At 40.4% G+C, this 20,910-nt stretch overlaps 1 protein-coding gene across 3 annotated transcripts in view; it reads left to right on the plus strand.

The window, feature by feature from the left end:
- The first annotated feature begins 5,319 nt into the window (after nucleotides 1-5,319).
- AGBL3 (AGBL carboxypeptidase 3) overlaps nucleotides 5,320-20,910 on the plus strand; it is a 36,778-nt gene continuing 21,187 nt past the window's right edge. For 2 of the 3 annotated variants that reach the window (XM_081211296.1, XM_081211297.1), the window contains exons 1-5: nucleotides 5,320-5,531; nucleotides 13,144-13,248; nucleotides 14,084-14,144; nucleotides 15,195-15,380; nucleotides 19,522-19,629. In XM_081211296.1, the coding sequence (XP_081067422.1) occupies nucleotides 13,183-13,248; nucleotides 14,084-14,144; nucleotides 15,195-15,380; nucleotides 19,522-19,629 (421 nt within the window). In that variant the 5' untranslated portion in view covers nucleotides 5,320-5,531; nucleotides 13,144-13,182. Of the gene's footprint in view, nucleotides 5,532-13,143; nucleotides 13,249-14,083; nucleotides 14,145-15,194; nucleotides 15,381-19,521; nucleotides 19,630-20,910 lie in introns of those variants that run through there. The other variant, XM_081211298.1, reaches the window with a different exon arrangement.

Consider the following 20,910-nt stretch of genomic DNA (forward strand, 5'->3'; position numbering starts at 1 on the left):
GCATGTTCCTCTGCTTTAACTTCCTCATTTGGGATGGCCAGGGGGGGCGGGGGGGCGAAGGGTAGGCTTACATATTGTTCTGGTTTCAATATGTACCTTCAATCCTGTCATTTGCTCCTTCTGCCCTTGCTTCCAATGAAGGCTGGATCTAGACAAATCAATATAGCGTTTCAGGAAAATGCATTGCAAACTTCAAAGTGGGGAATCAGGTTGGTGAAAGACAGAGCTCCACAGCGCCATCTGGTGTCACAGTGTTATAATGCATATAAAACACTTTTTCTTTAATGTAGCTGAGGTCTCCTGGGTTGTGTGCACATTAGGGTGGGCCACTGTTTCGGTGTGTTCATTTCTGTACCTTTGTCCATGCATGAACACATGCAATGTTATGGCTCCCAAATCAACCTTGATGTTTCCATCAAGGTGCTAGACAGGATGCATTCACACCGTGTGTTGTTGTTCCCTTCCCTCAGTTAGTACTTTCCTGCCCTCTGGAAATTGAAGATCCATAATGAGCATGCATGCACATATTTGTGCGTGTGTACACACCTCTTTGTAAAAAAAAGTGGAACTATTTTTGCAATTAAACTTTTTCAATTTACCAGATTCACGCAAAACAGCAGTCTTTTTTTAAAAAAAAATAGATTGTTGTTTTCATTTCCAAGAGAGTGGAGGAGAGGCCTTCTTTGTCTCAGGATCTCATAGATCAAGTACTGTAACTGAAAATTGGTCACTTCTCTATAAGCTGTATAATCAACAGGATGCATCATTCCCCCCACTCCACACCTTTGCTAAGCAGGTGTCTGCAACTGCTCTCACTTGCTTTTAGAAAGCTATGCCCGCTGTATCACTTGAGCTGCTGGAGCTAAATCTAGCTGGAAAGTGAACACACACATTTCCTTTAATACAATGTTTTGAATATACCAGATTTGCATAAAAGGCCAGCAACAAAATTAAAGAATATGTATGTTTGGAGTTATTTGCTTGCTTGAAAGGCTATTTTCCCCCCTCTCTATTCCTTGCCTCTTGTACCTGCAAGGGTAATTTTTATTTTTAATACAGCTGTTTTTTTGTGGAAGAGCAATTCTGCACAAAACAGCTGTTTTAATGTTAGGCTTTTTTAAAACTGCAAACATGGCTTCAGCAACAACTGGTAGAAAAAGGCAGGTTGTATGCAACCTTTCCTTTGGGCTGATGGAAACAAAATGGAAGTGGGAGGGCTGGGATTTTCATTGGGATGACACTGGTTGGGGAGGAGGGTTTAACTCTCCTCACATTGTGCAGTTCTGATGCCACAGGTGCTGTTCAGACAACAAAGTGCACATCAGTTGGGCCTTTAAGAACGTTTCTCTGCTTTGGAATTCCTGAAGTTTCATGCAATCCAATTACTTTCAACAAGGTAAAATTTACAAGGAGCTTGGATGCAAACTCTGAAAATACAAAGGTTTTCAGGCTCATTTTAACACTGAGTGGGGGGGGGGATGTTACGTTGGGGAGAGAGAGACCCTCTAGATACTCCTTCCTCCACCAGCAAAAACGACAATACTGCAGGTGATCCATTGTATGGCAACTATACATTGCTAAATATGTAGCCTTGGGACTCAGCTACATTAGTAAAGAAAAAGCGTTTTATATGCATTGTAACTGTGACACCAGATAGCAATGAGGAGTCCCGTCTTTCACCAACGTGATTTCCCATAATAAAGTTTACAACACATTTTCCTGAAACACTTCTTAGATGTGCCTAGATGCAGCCTTGTACTGCTGTATCACATGCAACCCTGGCCCTACTCTTTGGCTATTATCTGGAAAGACCCCTTGACTTCAAAACTTGCTAGAAACAATGATCTATTGATTCTAAAAGGAAGGAGCACTATGTCATTACACCAGGCTCTCTGTACTGGTGATCATTTGTCACAGCCTTTACAGTAATTTCCTCTCTGTTACCATCCTATGTCTAGCCCACTTCATTATCTTCATTATCACAGCTTCGCCCCATATGCATGAAATCAGCTTCTGGCTTCCCACATTCCCAACAATGAAGCTAGATCTTAGCTAGATGGTGGATGATTAAAAAGGTAAAGGGATCCCTGACCATTAGGTCTAGTCGTGACCGACTCTAGGGTTGCGGCACTCATCTCGCTTTATTGGCTGAGGGAGCCAGCGTACAGCTTCCGGGTCATGTGGCCAGCATGACTAAGCCGCTTCTGGCGAACCAGAGCAGTGCACAGAAACGCCGTTTACCTTCCCGCTGGAGCGGTACCTATTTATCTACTTGCACTTTGACGTGTTTTTGAACTGCTAGGTTGGCAGGAGCAGGGACCGAGCAACGGTAGCTCACCCCGTCGCGGGGATTCGAACTGCCAACCTTCTGATCGGCAAGCCCTAGGCTCTGTGGTGATTTGATACCCACAAAAATAACTATACATTTAAACATTTAAATGGTCTACCTCCAGCCTCTACATCACTAACAGCTTACCCACCCTACCCCCATGGATGTTTACTCAAGAATTAAGTCTCAGTTTAATCAGGATTAGTCCCATGTAAGCGTGTTTAGGATTGCAGGCCTTGAGTCCCAAAGAGTGAGTGGGCAAGTTGTCTTATCCACCAGCCAACATGCCCATTTTCTTTTGTGAATGGGTGACAGATTGCAAGTTCAGTAGAAGCAAAGTACAAGTTCCAGGCAGGAAAGAAGGTAATGTTGCAATAGCAAGTTCTCTGGAGTGCATTATGTCATTACCATAACAGTATCACTATAGGCACCACAAGTGCTAAGATAAATGATTTATGAGACACCCTCCCATGATTTGTCTATTTTACACGATCCGTCTTTGGATACATGCTGAAATGCTCTAACACTTCAGCAAAAAAGTAACAGTATGAACTGGCCTTTTCTGAGGCATCTGTGGAAACGGCAATATCTGACACAGAGTGTAAAACTGCCAATCCAAATCTTGAATTATATAAAGCTCCAGAGGAGGAATGACTCAGAGCTTCTGGGCAGTCACAGGAGAAATAATTATGTTTACATGATGAACCAAACTGGGACTCGGAATGTTATTCTTTGTATGTCATATTATCTGTGCTGACCTGGATGCTCCATGGGAAATGGATGCGTTTTAACAGCACAACATAAACTGAATGCTAAGCCCGGGTTCACTAAAATATCCATTGAGCACTTCAGCTCAGCTCCATATCACTGACCCTAAAGAATGGCTGCTGCACTATACTGTTTCACATCTCCCATATGTCACAATGCTAGACCCAAGGGAGGGAAGCTAGGTGGATTTCTTTCCTTCTGAATTTCATAGTCTGGATCATGTTGTGCTTGTTGCTGGCTTGCACAAGGACATATTGGGAGCTCCCCATGAGACAAAGTCTTTGAAAATGAGAGCATCCAGGAAGAAGCATTCATATGATTATTAGTAATACTGTAGTAGCATTCACTCATAGATTTATACCGCAGAAAAGGTAAGTTTCTCATTTAAGTAATGTATTTTTCTCATATGATTCAGACAACCCGTTTACTTTTTAAAACCCATAAGCACTAAATCCTTCATTGCTTTTTTCCATAACGTTTTCACTAATACCAGGTTTTAAACAACACAATCCCCAAGGAGTGGCAGCATATTAAGAGAATTTTAAATTGTATTTTGAATTTCCTTGCTTTGGAGATATATTTATTAGAAGGGCTACTTCTGTCTCTTACCATGTTCATTCCCATTTTAACAGCTATGAAAAATGCCAGATCTGTAAAAGTTTTAGATGTAAAATGATCCAGCAAGGAGCAGCAGATTTCCTAAACATCTTTACACATAGATGCTTCAATGATCAATCAAAATGACTTTTAGCTTTTGTGAAGTATTTCAAATCCTTTTTAAATGATAATTTCCCATCTGAACACGAAAGATGGAATATTAGCCTTGCTTCACAGCAGAGGCACCTATTCCTACACTTCCCCACTTCTCATTTTTTTAAAAAAAACAGGTGGCTAGATGTTTGCTCCTGCACAAGACGGGTCCAAAACAAAGCTTCCAAAACAAACAAAATATATACAGTAATCCTGTCACTTGTTTCCTTTTATCTATTCTTTGTTGTTACTGCCCTTTCTTAATCTTGCTTTCTCATTCTTTCTTAACTGTTAGTAATTGTTAAGTGCTTTGTTATTGTTCCAGTTCATAAAGGGCTTTGTTTAATCGTGTTGTCCCCACTTTGGCAGCACCAATGACCCACAGAACAAAATGAGTGGGTTTTTTTAATATTTCAGTTCCTACATCTCCAGTGCCTTGTGCCTGCGTTTCCTTGACTCAGATGAAATATCAATGCACCTCAAATATCTACGCAAAGTAGTCGCCTTGTCTTCAGGCAAGACCTTGAGCACCTAGAATAATTAGGTGATTTCCACTACCCCCATCCCTGCTGTGATGGTGTAATACTGGGGGAACCTCCTCTGTTGAATATATATATATATACCCAGCTGAATTTATTACGTTGATTTTGTTTGGCAATTATTTAAATATCCTTAGTAAAGATCTTTATTAGCCTGTTGCTTTTTCCTAGGTCGGCACAGTGAGTTGGGAAAATTTCCTCTCTTGGGAATGCATCCCTTTGTGTTGGGATTGTGAAATAAACAAACTTGGCAACACTCCCAGATGGCAGGTATACCTGCTTCCCAGATTTTTTAAAAAATCTTTTGTATTGGTTTTACAAATACAAAATACAAATAGAGAATAAAAAAGTATATCTATATAAAGAGATTATCCGAATCTCAAGACTTCCCCCCATCCCCTCCATGGGGTCTCGTTTTAAATATCTACTACTGCATATTCATCCATACTCCATTTTTTATATCAAACCGTATTATCCATTGTAATTTTTACACAAGTGAAATCAAAGTCCTGCCTTTGTTTCCATCTGCTTACAGTGGTCTCCTAAATAACTTATCATTTCCCCCCATTTTTTTTAATTAAAAAAAATGGTTTCTGAGTTTCCCAGTCCGTTTCGCCATCACGGCGTAGTCCATAGTGTTTCCCTGACATTTCATCCATTCCCTTGTGAGGTTCCTGCACCTTGAACGAAAGGGGGAGAAATCCAACAGGTGGGGCTTTTCCGCAGAGCTGGCGGAACCTCACCTGTTGAGTTTCTTACACCACAGTGATAGGAACGGGGAGGCTATCAGATAGCAGATCTAAATAGAGGAAGGGGATGGTGGGACCAGCAGCCCGGAGGAGCTTCTCTCGGCGGCGGGGAGAACGGGGGACTGGCCACAGTTCCACCCAGGAACAGAGCGGTTCGCGGTTGCCGTGGCAACGTCTTTTCTCGGCCTCCTCTGCTCGGAGCAGCAGCCCCGCCGCCATCACTGGCCCGAAGAGGCTGCCGAGGCCACGCCCTCGCTGCGCGGCTGTTTGACTTGGCGGCTGGGCTTTTCCGCCAAGGGCGGGGTTGAGGTTTAGCCATGCGGGGTTAGGGACTTCCCGGCTCCTCCCCACCCCACCCCCGAACCCGGGAATCAGCATTCACACGTTAATTCAAAGGTGAGGGAGGAGCAGGCATGAATGGTGTGCGGGCAACGGAAGGGCGTCTGTGGCACTGAAAGGCGAGTAGGCAAAAATGGGCGGGGGGGGGACGACCAGATGCAGCTCTCCAGGAACGTGGGACTAGGTGCCTCTTGGTCACGTATGTTTGTGACATTTACCGAGCCTTGTTGATCTGGCAGGGGGGCTGGTGTTTATAATGGGATAGGTGCTCCTCATACCCGCCGTTTGGTTTTTTAATTCTCTTTTGCAGCGTCCACATGACGTCGTTGGCATCAAAATGCCAGCCTGTGATTCCTTCCCATTTAATCCAGGCCTTTTTTTTTCTCCTGAGGAAAATCCTATGCGTCCTTTGTTTTTAAACAACTTGTTGTCAACCTGTTTGCAATATCTCAGTGACCCATTTTCAGTATTAAGCCCCTGTCTGGAAGCGCCCAAGCTTGGCAGTTCAGGGTAAAATCAATGGTGCAGTTATATAATTTTAGTTTCTGGTTATAATAGTGAGGGGGGAGTTGATAAAGCGTATTATTACTTTACTAACTTCAAAATATGGTTATCCAGTACAGTACTGCTGTATTTGGGGGGGGGGAGGTGCTTCTCATTCTGTTAAATAGTGCCCTGGAATTAATTCCCCAGATGATACTACTGGGCAAACCTTTGTGCTGGGGCTGGAGGTGCGGAAAACTTTCCAGGGGCCACAATGACTTTCCAAGGGCCATATGCAAGTGGTTGGTGGGGCCAGAGGCCTTTTCTGTCATCCATCCAGACAGACAAAAATGCTGAGGTTGTAAAGCGGGGCCTGGGGAGAGTTTATAGACCTGGAGGGCCAGTATTGGCCCCTGGGCCTATAGTTCTCAAACACGGCTTTGTGTATGTGTTTGTGTGCACATTGTCGCATTTGGGGTACTGGAGATGCTTAAATAGTGCATTTGAGGCAAGGTCCAGCTTTCTACCCATGCACAGGACTTGTCAGTATGCTAGTTTGCCTCCATGCATTCCTCCTTAACTGAAAACAACTGTTGAACCTTTATCAAATGTCTGAAATAGCATTTTAATGGGAATGCTGACCGTGTCTTACAGCCTGGGGGCTGAGAAAAACTGTGATTGCTTAAATTCTTCCTAGAATATGCCTCTCATTCCAGAATATTTCTTTTCTACAGTACAGTACTCTGAAATAAAGGCCAAAACTCTAGAAGTGTCCCTCACTTTGAAATTTTGAGTGGTACCTGGTTGTAGCTGAATAAATAATAAGTGCACAGAATGAGTGTGGGCTGAAACTCTTCATCCTTTGCTTTTGCAGTCATCCTTGTCAAATGTGACCTTTATTGGCAACACTATTGATTTACTTTTGCCTAGCAAAACAAGAAAGTGTTTGTGGTGCTCCTTGACTGCTTATTGGCAGATTAAGAGCAACATAAGTTCTTGCTGTCTGTTAATATTTCTTTTCCTTCTTCCCATCCTTTGTTTTTACAGCTGTTATGATTTCCTCAAGTGGGTTCTGGGGATCGGAAATTGTTTCCCATTTGTAATAGCTCTGTCTTATACAGACAGGGCACAAGGATAGGCAAGCTTTATTGCCCCTTTTCATTCTGGTCAGGGAGGCGTTGAAGATGATACATCTGAGCAAAATGTTTGATTTTCAAAGTGATACATTTCCTACATTACTGAGGAAAATAAATCTTAACACACAACAAAACCACATACTATGTTGCCCATAATCTGCCAGTAAGCAGAGAAGGTAGCATCAGACACATACTATTGTTTTGCAGAAATAGATCAATAGGTATTGTCAATAATCAGCTTGTGAGTAGAATCAGTTAACAACTAGAATTCAAAACTTATGGAGGAGTAATTCACTGTATCTTCATAACATGTTACACTGCTTTTGGCTCACGCTGACAAAAAATTATGTTGCTTCATCAGTAATGGCCCTCCACTCCACACGTAAACTGCCTGGCAGAGGGCACAGATGGCTCTTTGCCTTTGACACAACTTGTGCAGTTGATATGCACTGTGAAAGCAACATTTCCCTCTCTTCATTGTCCTACATCAGCCCAGTGTATTGTTGATGTTCCCTTAGCATTATTCAAGACCTTTGCTTTCAACATTGAAAATGAGTGGCTTACGTCTGTGAAATCTGGGACCTCACCTGCAGAAGCCATAACAGTTAAAAGGAGGAATATGAAAGGAGAGTGGCCCACGTACCGATTATTAGTAGAAGTGGATAAAGATGAGCCAACTTTGAAGAAATATGATGAAATCAAAAACCACCTGTCAGTTTGGCTCCAGTATTTTCAGTTAAATCAAAGATTGTGTATAGATAAGAAAGAAGGTCTTGCAAAAGAAATATCCAAATTCAAAAAAGAGTTCACTCACAATAAAGGAAAACACATTTCACGAATTTACAACTTTTTATTAGAATGGGAAGTAAAAGAGGAACAAATTAAAATAGTAATGGTGAGGTGGGCGCAGGACCTTGGATACAATATCTACATGGAACACTGGGAAAGATTATGGAGGACAGATATTAAATTCATGGCACCTTAGGGAAAACACTATGAAGATGCTATACAGATGTCAACACACCCCTTTAAAACTCGCTAAAATGTATAAAGGCAGGTCACCAACATGCTGGAGATGCAAAAAGGACATAGGGTCATATTTTCATATGTGGTGGAACTGTGTAGTTATCCGTGAATTTTGAAATAACATCTATAGTGAACGTAAAAAACTATTCAAGTTTACATTTGAAAAAAGACCCGAAATCTTCCTATTAGGTATACTACCAATAGAATTTTAAAAATATATAAGACCATTGTTTATGTATGCAATCATAGCAGCCAGAATAATAGTGGTAAGAAACTGGAAAAATGAAATCCTACCAATGATTACAGAGTGGCAGACTCTTATGATAGAATACCTGCAACTAGCAAAACTGACGGGAAGAATCAGAGGAGTGTCAAACCAGAAAGTGTACGGAGAATGGAAACTATTCAAAGAATAACTAAAATTGCATTGTACAAACAATAAGATACTTGCAGAACTAGATGGATACTTGTAAGCAAAAAGTGTATTAGATACCATATCGGATTATATATATATATATATATATATATATATATATATATATATATATATGAAATAACATAAAACTGTGCAAGAAAATATAGACAATACTGTATAAGCAGTATAAGCAGTATAATGAAAATTATTGGAAGTTTTACATTTTAACCTGTTATTAAACAGGAGCCAGTGTGGTGTAGTGGTTAAGAGCGGTAGTCACGTAATCTGGGGAACCGGGTTCGTGTCTCCGCTCCTCCACAAGCAGCTGCTGGGTGACCTTGGGCCAGTCACACTTCTCTGAAGTCTCTCAGCCCCACTCACCTCACAGAGTGTTTGTTGTGGGGGAGGAAGGGAAAGGAGATTGTTAGCCGCTTTGAGACTCCTGAAGGGGAGTGAAAGGCGGGATATCAAATCCAAACTCTTCTCTTCTTCTCTTCTATTTAATTGTAATATACTGTATTTTTTTTCTTTTACTTTATTTTTTTCTTTATTTGTATTGTTTTTGCTTTGTATGATTTGTTATTTATGTACGGTATATATGTCTATGTGGGAAATTAATAAAGATTATTTTTTAAAAAAAATCTGAGAAAGCTGACATAGGACTGTAGGAAACTGCCTTATACCGAGTCAGATTGTTGGCACATCTATTCTAGCTTAATATTATCTACACACTGATTGACAGTGTCTCTTCAGGAGGGGGGCCACCAGGGGGCGTATTGGAAGATGGCCGACAATAACATCTCTCCGACCCACACGAGGTAATTAAAAGACTGCTATGGGAAGTATGCAGCCTTCCCGGCCCCCCCAAGGGGATGGGGGGGGGACTGCCTTGCCAGCAGTGTCCATAATTCACCCCCGGATTCGAAAGAAGGGGGTCAGACACTTGGCACAAGCCCTTGTGTGAAGTCGGCTCTTCCTGACGCTGTCTCCAATTAGCGCACTGGTTCGCTTTGGCTCGAAATATATAATTGGAAAGAAGCTAAAGCACATGTATCAAGCGAAGATCGGGAGTTAAGACTGCTGATTAATGGATCTCTGTGAGCGGAGCGATGGGCGGGACAAATAAATCAAGTGATGAACCACCATTAAAAGACTGGTATGTTTGGAGTGAAACGGAAAGGGGGTGGAGGAAAAAACTTTTCTTTCTTTTTTGCCTTATGTGAGTATTAATAACCCTCTACCCCAAGAGAGAAGAATCGTTGCAATTTATTAATCACAAGCAGGAATTTAAGAACTGTGTGGAGTGAATTATTGTTCAAAGAGAGGATTGGTAAACATCGGAGAACGGAGGAAAGCTTTATGACACAGTTTCAAATGGCGTCTCGCTAAGAAAGGCTTGTCTAAGAAGGACGGGGGGAGGAAGACCAGGGTCATCGGAATGCGAAGGATTTTCAGAATGTGATCTAACCTGGCAGAGCCCTCTGAGATATGTTTGGCAGGCCTGGGGAAATTAACGGACAGACTGAGGGAAAGTTCTTTACGGAGGTGTGGAATGGCGTCTGTCCTTATGTGGTATGATTTTTGGAGAGTGAAAAGCCCACACAGAGGATATTTGTCTTCAACCTGCTTGTGAAGATTACCAGAGATCGCAAAGAAAGGAATATATGATAACAACAAGAAGATGAGGAAAGTAACAAAGAGACTATCTGGACAGAACTGGATAGAACTGTCTAATTAAAGCAGTAATATAAGTGATGTTTGGACCCCTTTTCGGAGCTTGAAGTATGGGTACCCCCAACAAAAATTTAAAAATCTGGCTGTATAATCTGGAACTAATGTGATTTGGAAATAATGTGATTTGATTGGCCTGTTAATAAAAAATATTTTTTTAAAAAAAAAGACAGTGTCTCTTCAGGATTTCAGATGGAGTATTTCCCATTCTTAAGGCGATGGCGGAAATTTAGTCTGTAATCTTTTGCATATAAGGCAGATGCTGTGCCACTGAGCTTTCCAAAAGGATGGGAAGAAGGTCCATTCTGTGATTTTTCTCTCTTATGGTAAATAATGATGCAGTGTTTCATCATGAAAGACCAGCAATGGTTTGAGGTCTTGTCCTCACTACATTTTTGTGGCAATAACATGGACTCTAGTCCACAAAAGCTTATACCATAATAAATTTGTATGTCTTTAAAGTGCCACTAAACTATTGGTTGGCTTTGGTGGAAGAGACATAACACATTTATCCCTCTGGGAATTAGAAGCTGTTTATCTGTATCAATGGCTACCCACAGTTATTTTTGGGGAATCTGCAGAAAAGATTAAATGGGAGAATGAAGATGTCAGAATCAAAGTCCCAATTATAGTAATTCCAAAGCAATCAGCAGCATCTTCTATGTGGAACATTGCGCTTGAGTCTGCTTATTTTTGGCTGCCTGCAGCAACGTTACTTGTGTCAAAATGGAAAAATGCCTCTGAGTTGGAAAAGTGTTATTTCATAATATAATAAATACTAGTTAGTCAAAATTATTGGTGCCATGAAGTTAAGAGCGTATGCAGATGACCTAGTATTGACTTTGCAAGAGCCAAACACTAGTACGAAAAGGGTCTTAGAAATAATACAACAATTTGGCCAGGTAGCTGGATTTAAGTTGAATAAGCAAAAAACTAAAGTTTTAGGGAAAAACCTAACAGATATGGAAAAGGAGAAATTTCAGGAGGAAACAGGTTTGACAGTGGTCAAGAAGGTCAAATACCTAGGGGTTTATTTAACACCTAAGAATGTCAATTTGTATAAGGACAATTATGAAAAATGTTGGTCAGAGATTAAAAAAGATTTAGAAATATGGTCAAATCTGAAACTGTCAATGTTAGGCCGAATTGCAGTAATTAAAATGAATGTATTGCCTAGAATGTTATTTTTGTTTCAGACCTTGCAGATTCTTGACAAGATGGAATGCTTTAAGAGGTGGCACAAAGACATTTCGAAATTTGTCTGGCAGGGCAAAAAGCCCCGAATTAAATTCAAAATACTGACTGACGCTAAAGAAAGAGGGGGTTTTGCCCTGCCGGACCTAAAATTGTACTATGAGGCAGCAGCTTTTTGCTGGCTGAAAGAATGGATGCTCCTCGAGAACACGGACATCTTGGATCTGGAAGGTTTCAATAATGCTTTTGGCTGGCATGCATATCTTTGGTATGACAAAGTTAACAGTACTTTTAAAAATCACATTGTTAGAAAAGCATTATTTAATGTTTGGATAAGATACAAAGACCTATTGGAAAATAAAACCCCTAGATGGGTGTCACCAGTGGAGGCTAAAGCAGTGAAGAAACTCAATATGGAGGTCGGATGGCCGAAGTATTGGGAAATCTTAGAACAGGATGGAGACAAGTTTAAACTACAAAGTCAGGAGAAATTGAAGCACAAAGTAGAAAATTGGTTTCAATATCGCCAAATAATGGAATTTTTTAAACAGGATAGGAAAATCGGTTTCCAGGTGGAGAAATCAAAACTAGAGACCGAATTGCTAGAACCCAATACTAAGAATTTATCTAGAATGTATAACTTGCTGTTGAAATGGAACACACAGGATGAAACAGTTAAATCTGCTATGATTAAGTGGGCGCAGGATGTTGGACACAACATTATGTCAGATGACTGGGAATGGTTATGGAACACCGGTATCAAATTTACGGCATGTAATGCCTTAAAGGAAAACATTATGAAAATGGTTTACAGGTGGTACATGACCCCAGTCAAACTGGCAAAAATCTACCATTTGCCCGATAATAAATGTTGGAAGTGTAAAGAGACTGAAGGTACTTTCTATCACCTTTGGTGGACATGCCCGAAGATAAAGGCCTTCTGGGAAATGATCTATAATGAAATGAAAAAGGTACTTAAATGTACATTTTCTAAAAAACCAGAGGCCTTTCTCTTGGGCATTGTCGGCCAATTGGTGACAAAGAAAGATAGAAATTTCTTTATGTATGCCACAACAGCAGCAAGAATACTCATCGCAAAGTATTGGAAGACACAAGATTTACCTACTCTGGAAGAATGGCAGATGAAAGTGATGGACTATATGACATTGGCTGAGATGACAGGCAGAATCCGTGACCAACGCAAAGAGACGGTGGAAGAAGAATGGAAAAAATTTAAAAGCTATCTTAAGGACTACTATAAACTGAATGAATGTTAAAATGTTGTGGTTGTCAGAAGCAATAGGGTACAGGGATACAAGGTTAGACAATAAAAGAGGACTAAGATGACAGAGATTAGAAAGTAACAATTGGGAGTTGCTAGTTCAAATATGGACATTGGGATGCAGAGAGGGGGGGTATGGGGAAGTCCAAGAAAAGAGGTTTATGAAAATATCTTTGAAACTATTTTGTATGTTTGTTATGTTTTGTGTTTGTTTGTTTTTCTTAAAAATGTTGTAAAACCAATAAAAATTTTTTTAAAAAAAAAAACAAAATTATTGGTGCCATGAAACACCTAAAAAACCCACAGGATACTGGGGTTCTAATGCCTCCTTTTTGTTTGTGACAAGAGCTGTAGTCAAAGTTGCTATAGAGTTCAAACAGTTGATTTTTATGTGTTTTACAGTCTGTGGAGGAAAAATAAAAGGCCTGGTTTCAGGAGATTATGTCCGAAGACTCAGATAAGGACAAGCAGCACATAGAACAAATAACCAGTGATGATTACAATTCGGTATGCTCAGTCTTCAGTTTTATACATTATTCTAGAATATATTACCTATTTCTTGTAATGTTTGATTCGTTAAAGAAAATTTAGTTTGCCATCCCTGAATGGGAATATCCATGCTAGAGGAAACATGCTGGTGTGCTGTGGTGGTTAGAGTGTTGGACCTAGGAGCCCAGGGTTCGAATTCCAATGTAGCCATGGGTGGCCTTGGGCCAGTCATTGTCTCTCAACCTAATGTACCTCACAGTGTTGTTGTGAAGATAAAATAGAGAGAAGGGAAACCATGTACTTCATTCCAAGTATTGATTTTCACCACTGACTGCTAAGGAGCATTTATAATCACTCTGGCCCTATTAATCCTCTCACATGTTTCCAAATTCACAGTAAGATATTATGCAGTGAGCAGTTAACATAATTCATTGGACTCATGCACAACAGATTCTGCAGAAGTTTAGAAGTCTATACAGACTTTGGGGGTGGGGGAAAACCAACTCATTTATCTGACTTACAAGGGAGGCATTACTTACATCTTTGCTCACAATCCAACAATTCTTGCTATACTGTTTATTAAACTGTTTATTTAAGGTCTCTAATGGTGTGTCTATTTTTCATATTTTAAAGCCTGCAATCTGTTCTCTTTCATGATGATACCCTCTTGATTTCATTTGCACTGTAGTACAAAGTTAGCAAAAATAAACAATTCAATTATTTCTTTATTTAGAATCATAATGGTCACTGTTATTGAGTGCACAGTGTCCCATTTCAGATATTTTTGTCCACTTTCCATGTGCAAGAAACACGTGACCTTACTTTCTGTTGTATTTTTCTGTTGTTTTTTTAGGACGAAGATCCCTTTAACCCATTTTTAACAGAAGATCTTGAGCGGTGTGCCTTTTATGCAGGTCTGAATATCGTTGTTCATTGTCAAACTAGTGAATTGAAATGCATTTGGGTAAGAGTAGAGAAGAATTAGCAGCTAGGTGGAACACAGCAAAGTTCTAGCATGCAGTGTTGCAAAAAACGTCTAAAGAAATCATGTTTAGTGTCAGACATGAGGATAATTTGCTGTTAAAATCTAGTAGTGGTATAATATCGATATTTATATGTGGCAATAATCTTTTTGTGATCTGTACAGGCGACTCTCCACTTATGCAGTGAAATGTGCAGATCACAAAAAGATTAAGTGGAAGCCCCCAGGAGAGTCTTCATGGCTTGCGATGAGACCCTCCCCAGAGCCGGAAGAGGGTGTCATCTTTGGGCTCTAGGGAAGGTCTCCTCATGAGCCAGGAAGTCTTTCCAGTTCTTTCCACACTGCTGGGTTGCTGGCGCTGCGTGTGTGCGATTGTGTGCAAGTAGATCACATACAAGTCTGTGATGTGATGATGGCATGAGGAGAGTTCCTTGAAGCTGGAGCCATAGCCACCCTAAAAAGGGTATGTGCTAATAGAAATGAAGAAATAATAGCACTTGCAAAACAGAACAAAACCACACACCCAAGTATTTTGAAAGCAAATTCTGCATTTTCTTCCTTAAACAAATTTGATAAGGGAGCCCTGGACCAGTTTATAAATTACTATAAAAACCCAGTTGCTACTTTTGCAATGTTGTGTTCTTATACAGATTGATATTTTGTTGTTTTTAATGCTCAGCAGCTGCAAATGAACGTTGTGTTTTAATGATCTTGTTATTTTATAGCTTGTTTGTGGTTATTTGTATATGCTTGCTTTATTGCTTCTTCATGTTCTATAAGATAGAAGCCCAGGGCTCCTTTTGGAGGAAAGGCAATTCATACATACAGTAAAAAAATAAATACAGTACAGAGGAATCATGTCAGATAGGCAGATGAGATTATTCTTTTCAATTGTATCAGACAACTTGGCTGTCTAATTTAAGTTATCCAAGGCAAAACGAGTCAATGTCTTCTCTCCTCCCCCCCCCCCCCAATCTTATAGATTCTTTTTATGATCAACTTTTGCCACGGACCACACAGATTTTATTGGAATATAACTCGGGGAAATGGGTGCCACGGCTTCGTGAACCACGAGATTTATATGGCCTGCCTCCCGCAGCTGGACACCTGAATCTAGTACGCTGGCCCCATGAGTATGAAGTTATCAGAGAGAAAATTGAGCATATTGGTAAATTATATTAAAAGTGTGTTCTGATGTGATAGTTTTGTAGCTAGTTATTAAAACAATATTTTCCTAAATTACAGTTTCTATAGCAAAGCATTTTATAAATCCTTGCTGCAGTCAGTTAAAATTTTGAAAACCTTATATTGAAGAAAGTGTGGAATACATACAGTATTACTTTGAATGTTAAAAGGAAAGGACAACTGAACCTAAATAGCCTCATAAATAAATGTGCCCTTAACTTTCATATAAAGAAAGCCACACACCCCCTTAATTAACAGTATCATTCCACCCTTTAGTTTCATTAGTTGAATGAGAATAGGATTGAGACTACATGCATAGGATCCAACTGTAATGTTTAATAATAGAAGAGCCCTGATGGTTCAGACCAAAGATATATCTAGTTCAGCATCCTGTTTCCACTGGATAGTTGCCAATAAAGTCTGCAGTGCAGTAACATTTGACTTCAAAACTTATTTATGATTTCCCTTTTTTATACAAATCACCTACTTTTTAAAGAAAAGTCAACAGGGTCAACCCTCTTCCGAACACTTGTGGGTTATTTAATACGTCAACAAAAGAAGCTAAGCTAGAAGGTCTACTGTTATTGAGAAGTTACTGAAATGCAAGCGTGGGATGTAGAACAAATGCAAAAGGAGATGTAGAACTGGAGGAGCACATGGCTAAAAACTCTAAGAGCAAAAATTAAATACATTGGAAGCAAGAAATCAGATAGGAGTCAGTATGTTGAATGACAGGAGAGTTTAAAGGTAGGAGAATACATACCGTATTTTTCGCCCTATAGGACGCACCGGCCCACAGGACGCACCTAGTTTTTTTGGGGAGAAATCAAGGGGGAAATTTTTATTTCCCCCCCCCCCCAGGTTTGCGCAGCCATCCCCAAGCTAGAAGAGGGAGACGGAGCGCTCCGTCTCCCTCTTCTGCCTTCAGAGACAGCTTGCCCCGCTGTCCCCCGAGTTTGTGGGGCAAGCTTGCTTCTCCCCCCCCCCCAGCCTCCAGGTCAGGTCGGGGAATAGCGGGGTGGCGGCGCTCCGCCACCCCCTATCCCCCGAGCTTGTGGGGCTGGCGGGGGGGGGGGGAGAAGCAAGCTTGCACACCCCGCTATTCCCCGACCTGATCTGGAGGCTTGCGGGGGAGAGAAGCAAGCTTGCTTCTCCCCCCCGCCAGCCTCCAGATCCGGTCGGGGAATAGCGGGGTGGTGGCTGTCCGCCACCCCCCTATCCCCCGAGCTTGTGGGGCTGGCGGGGGGAGAAGCAAGCTTGCTTCTCCCCACCGCCAGCCTCCAGATCAGGTCAGGGAATAGCGGGGTGGCAGCGCTCCGCCACCCCCCTATCCCCCGAGCTTGTGGGGCTGCAGGCTGCTGCCCACAAGCCTTGCGAGCCCGCGGGACATCCCGCCGGGCTTGCAAGACTTGCGGATAGCTTCCTGAAGCCTGGAGAGCGAGAGGGGTCGGTGCGCATCAACCCCTCTCGCTCTCCAGGCTTCAGCGAAAGCCTGCATTCGCCCCATAGGACGCACACACATTTCCCCTTCATTTTTGGAGGGGAAAAAGTGCGTCCTATAGGGCGAAAAATACGGTAGATTTTACAGCAGCAGAATGAAGCCGGTGTATCCGACTTCACAATGAAATATGTAGGGCACAGATCAGCGCTTCTGAGCTTTTTCAGGAAAATGTCTGAGGAACTGAGGCAGATAGTGATCATAAGATATTAAGTTATGGGCCTTATTTGTACATTAAAAAAAATTACCAAATCCCCAGTTCTGCATGGTACCCATCCATGAGTTTCTCAAGAACTCAAATGTGAAAATGCTGAGCTTTTAACAAAAGTAACTCAACCCTAAATTTACCTCAATACCAGCCCAGCCTTTATTATTGTTTTAAAGATAAGTAACAAAAGCTGGGGAATCGTTATGACAATAACTTAATCTGATGTTACGTTTTCAATTCCACTTGGTTTTCCAATTGGATAGTAGTGGTTATTTTTATAAGTGCATCATGATACAACTGGATTATTTGTGTAATGGGAATTATGCTTTGAGTTGAACCTTACTCTGTCATAGAAATGATCAGTGGAGATCAGTTGTCTTAAAAATCATGTACTTATGTAGCTGATAACAGAGGGCCCTTCAAAATCTTAATTAAGTCACTATTTGTAATCATGGATGGATACCATGTTGTTGTTTGTTGCCCCTTTCAGCTCGATTTCTAAATAACTTTAGCTCCTGTACATTACCATCACAAGGTTGCATTAGCCAAAGGGTTCTGTCATTTACTAAATAAGTTAAAAAGTGTATATATATGCCAGCAACTAATATAAAGCTGAGGCTCCCAAAACTATAAATATTATTTTGTACCCACATCAAATTTTAGCTCTTTGGCACCATATTTTCCAGCTGTAAAGTAGAAACCAAATGTCATTTTCATATAAGCTGACATCTGTTAACTCTCAGCGACAGTTAGGATCAGATTGCTGTTCATTTATAATCCAACATGTGAATATGTTTTAACTTAAGGCATAAGTAGTAAGTTAAAGCATTGGTATTTCCATAATAGGACAATTTTGAATGCCTGCTACAAAATGAAAATGAAATGTTATCATAAAGATACAGAGATAGTCTTAAGAAATTAAGGTCTATCACATATGAAAAGGTCTATCACATATGAAATTAAGGTCTATCACATATGTGTAATTGTCTATCATATCCTGTCTGCTTTGGTAAGGCTTCATACATTTCAGTGGGGATTTCAAGTTGAATCATTTTTGTGCAAGTTTTTTTCTTGTTCCAAAGTTTGTGGTCTGATACTGACACCTTCTGGAAAAAGCATCCTTCTGCTCTTGAAAAATAATTTCATGAGGAAATGCTTGAAAAACCTTGGAGGTATTCATAGAACATAATGAATCTGTGAACTAGATCAGAGTAATCCGTACCTGTGACACATGAAGAGTGTATAGTTCTTATTCTTGAATAATGTTTCCTTTAATGTGAACAAAATGACCCTTTCTTAGTTCAGGGCCTCCTAAACTAAAGCAAAGTTTAATATCTATAGAATCTGGAATTTAAAGAAATACACTTGACCATCCAGTCACATACATCAGTGGTTGTTTTAAGTGGTTGTTTTCATTAAAGAATGAGGTCAATTCTTTGTAAAGCATCCTGAAGATGGTGATTTTATTATTAATAATAAGCATGTATACATATTAATATACAACAATGTGTTTACACAATAATGTGTCTGTGAGAGGGGAATTCTTGGTTTGTAAATGTTTTTGTTTTATTATGTATTTTGTGTTCTCATTCTGTATTTTTATGTTATGAATTACCCTGTGATCTTCAGATGAAGGGCAGTATAATGAAAAACAATAAGAAGAAGTGTGCATGCACACGAAAGCTCATACCGATAACAAACTTAGTTGGTCTCTAAGATGCTACTGGAAGGAATTTTTTTATTTTGTTTCAACTATGGCAGACCAACACGGCTACCTACCTGTAACTAGAAATATAGCAGATGTTTTGTTTCACATTTTCATCACAACAGTGCCCATTGCCAAAAGGAGATGCTGATGTTCAGTTTTTAAATTGTCTTGTGAGTTGTCTCTTTGGCAGTGAGGAACTCTTGTAGTAACAACAGCAAATGTAAACTTGTACGCATTGCTTCTTTGGATCACAGCCACTGTGTTGACAACATACATGCATCTGCTATACAAATTATGTATATAATGTAATAGAGAACAAGTAGCTGTCCAGATTTCAGTGGTGCAGGGTAATGATTTGGTTATAGATAAGGCTGAAGGTTCTTCTCATAGGCTACAAATGAATCTTGTTAACTTCTGGTGTGTGCATCTCTTTTGTTTCATCAAGATTCTACTGTATTGTCCATGGCATTTACATCTTGATCATGAAACAGGAGATGACAGACTATCAGCATTTCCATTTAAAAAAATAGATTAAATGTATCTTATCAATAGTAGCCAGCCATAAAGGGATTTTTAAGGCAACACTTCCTTACTGTTTAACAATGCATAAATATAAAGCTAATTTCGTGATTTTTGGTTGCATGCCACACAATGAGTGTTTTGAATCAACAGCTATAATTAAACATTATTTATTTGTTTTGTTTTTCCAGAGTGGGTTCCCCCTCAGCCGGAGCCACTATACAGTCCAACATGTCTGGAGACAGAGCCTCTTTGCACAGACCCCGGAGAGGGTGCTGTGGTGTATCTAGCAGATGGAGGTCTGAGCACATTTCATTACTGAGTGCATAATACTTGAAGCATAACCATGTTTGTGATATTAAATGGTTTTCAATAGAAAAAGATACATAGTACTATCTTAGAAGTAACTGAAAAAGAGAAACTGGAGAGCAAAAGACCAAGATCTACAATTTTTTTTTAAAAGTTGCAAGTATTTATTTAGAATACAAATACCACTCAAAATGCACATGTGTTGAAATATAATGGCAGACAGTGGTTGTTACTGAACAATTCACAGGCTGTTATCCTAAAGATAATGTCATGGGCAACTAGTTTCTGGAGGCCCTTGATGACAGAAGGCTCATTCTGTATGTATAAGAAACTTAGTTATCCATCTGCGGCTACACTGAGCATCAAAATGAAGATACAAATACACAGTTAAGTGTGAATGTGCATTTGTTTTAAGCTACACACATGTATAGTCTGCAGCTGCATGCAGATCTGGTTTCTTGAATGGGGGAGATTAACATGGGAGCAAGTCCTACTGAATTCAGCAGAATTCACGTTCATTGACATAATGAGTGTAACTGTCCTCGCTCCGGCCCTCAATTCTGCATTCCAGAAATCCTGAAAGCTTTATTAAAGAGTACACAATCTCTGCATCAGCTCAAGATACAGGTTAAAAGGTTAAAAGGCACATCAGCAGAGTCTAGGATACATGGCTAGACATAAGTAAAGACATTTTTCCAACAGATGTTGTGCACCTTCCACTCTGGAGCTCATAATTCATGTAGTTTCCCTCCCAAGGAAGAAGACTGAGCTTGCAGGTATGTGCTCCTGTGGGGATGGATCTCTTTGCACTTGCACTGTCAGTGGCATGCTTTTGGCAATGGAATTTTGAGTCCAGGCCTCCAATCTAGTTGGCTCCATTCATTGACTGGCAGCTCCTCTATTACTGTGGGAACCCCCATCCCCTTCCAGAACATCTGATAGCCCCAGGTCAGGGTCCCCCTCTACATCATTGCTTGAGCTTTTCCCAACCCCTTTCTCAGCCTTTTCATCTGACTGATTACCACCCCATCCCACTTGGTGGCATGGGGCCCGTGACAGTAGCTGATATTTTGAGGCAAAAATATTATATAACACATATGAAAGTTAGTGTAAGCATTAAGAAAACACTGCAGGATTGAACAAAGGCAGTGACACTTGCTTAAAGGGATGCTATATACAGAGGCTATATTCAGATGCTGGATATATAAACCCAATAGCTAACATTTTAAACAGCTCTCTATATGATCCTGAATGCTTCTTGGCCAAGTTTT

This window comes from Podarcis bocagei, assembly GCF_964188305.1.
Source record: "Podarcis bocagei genome assembly, chromosome: 10".
Lineage (NCBI taxonomy): Eukaryota > Metazoa > Chordata > Lepidosauria > Squamata > Lacertidae > Podarcis > Podarcis bocagei.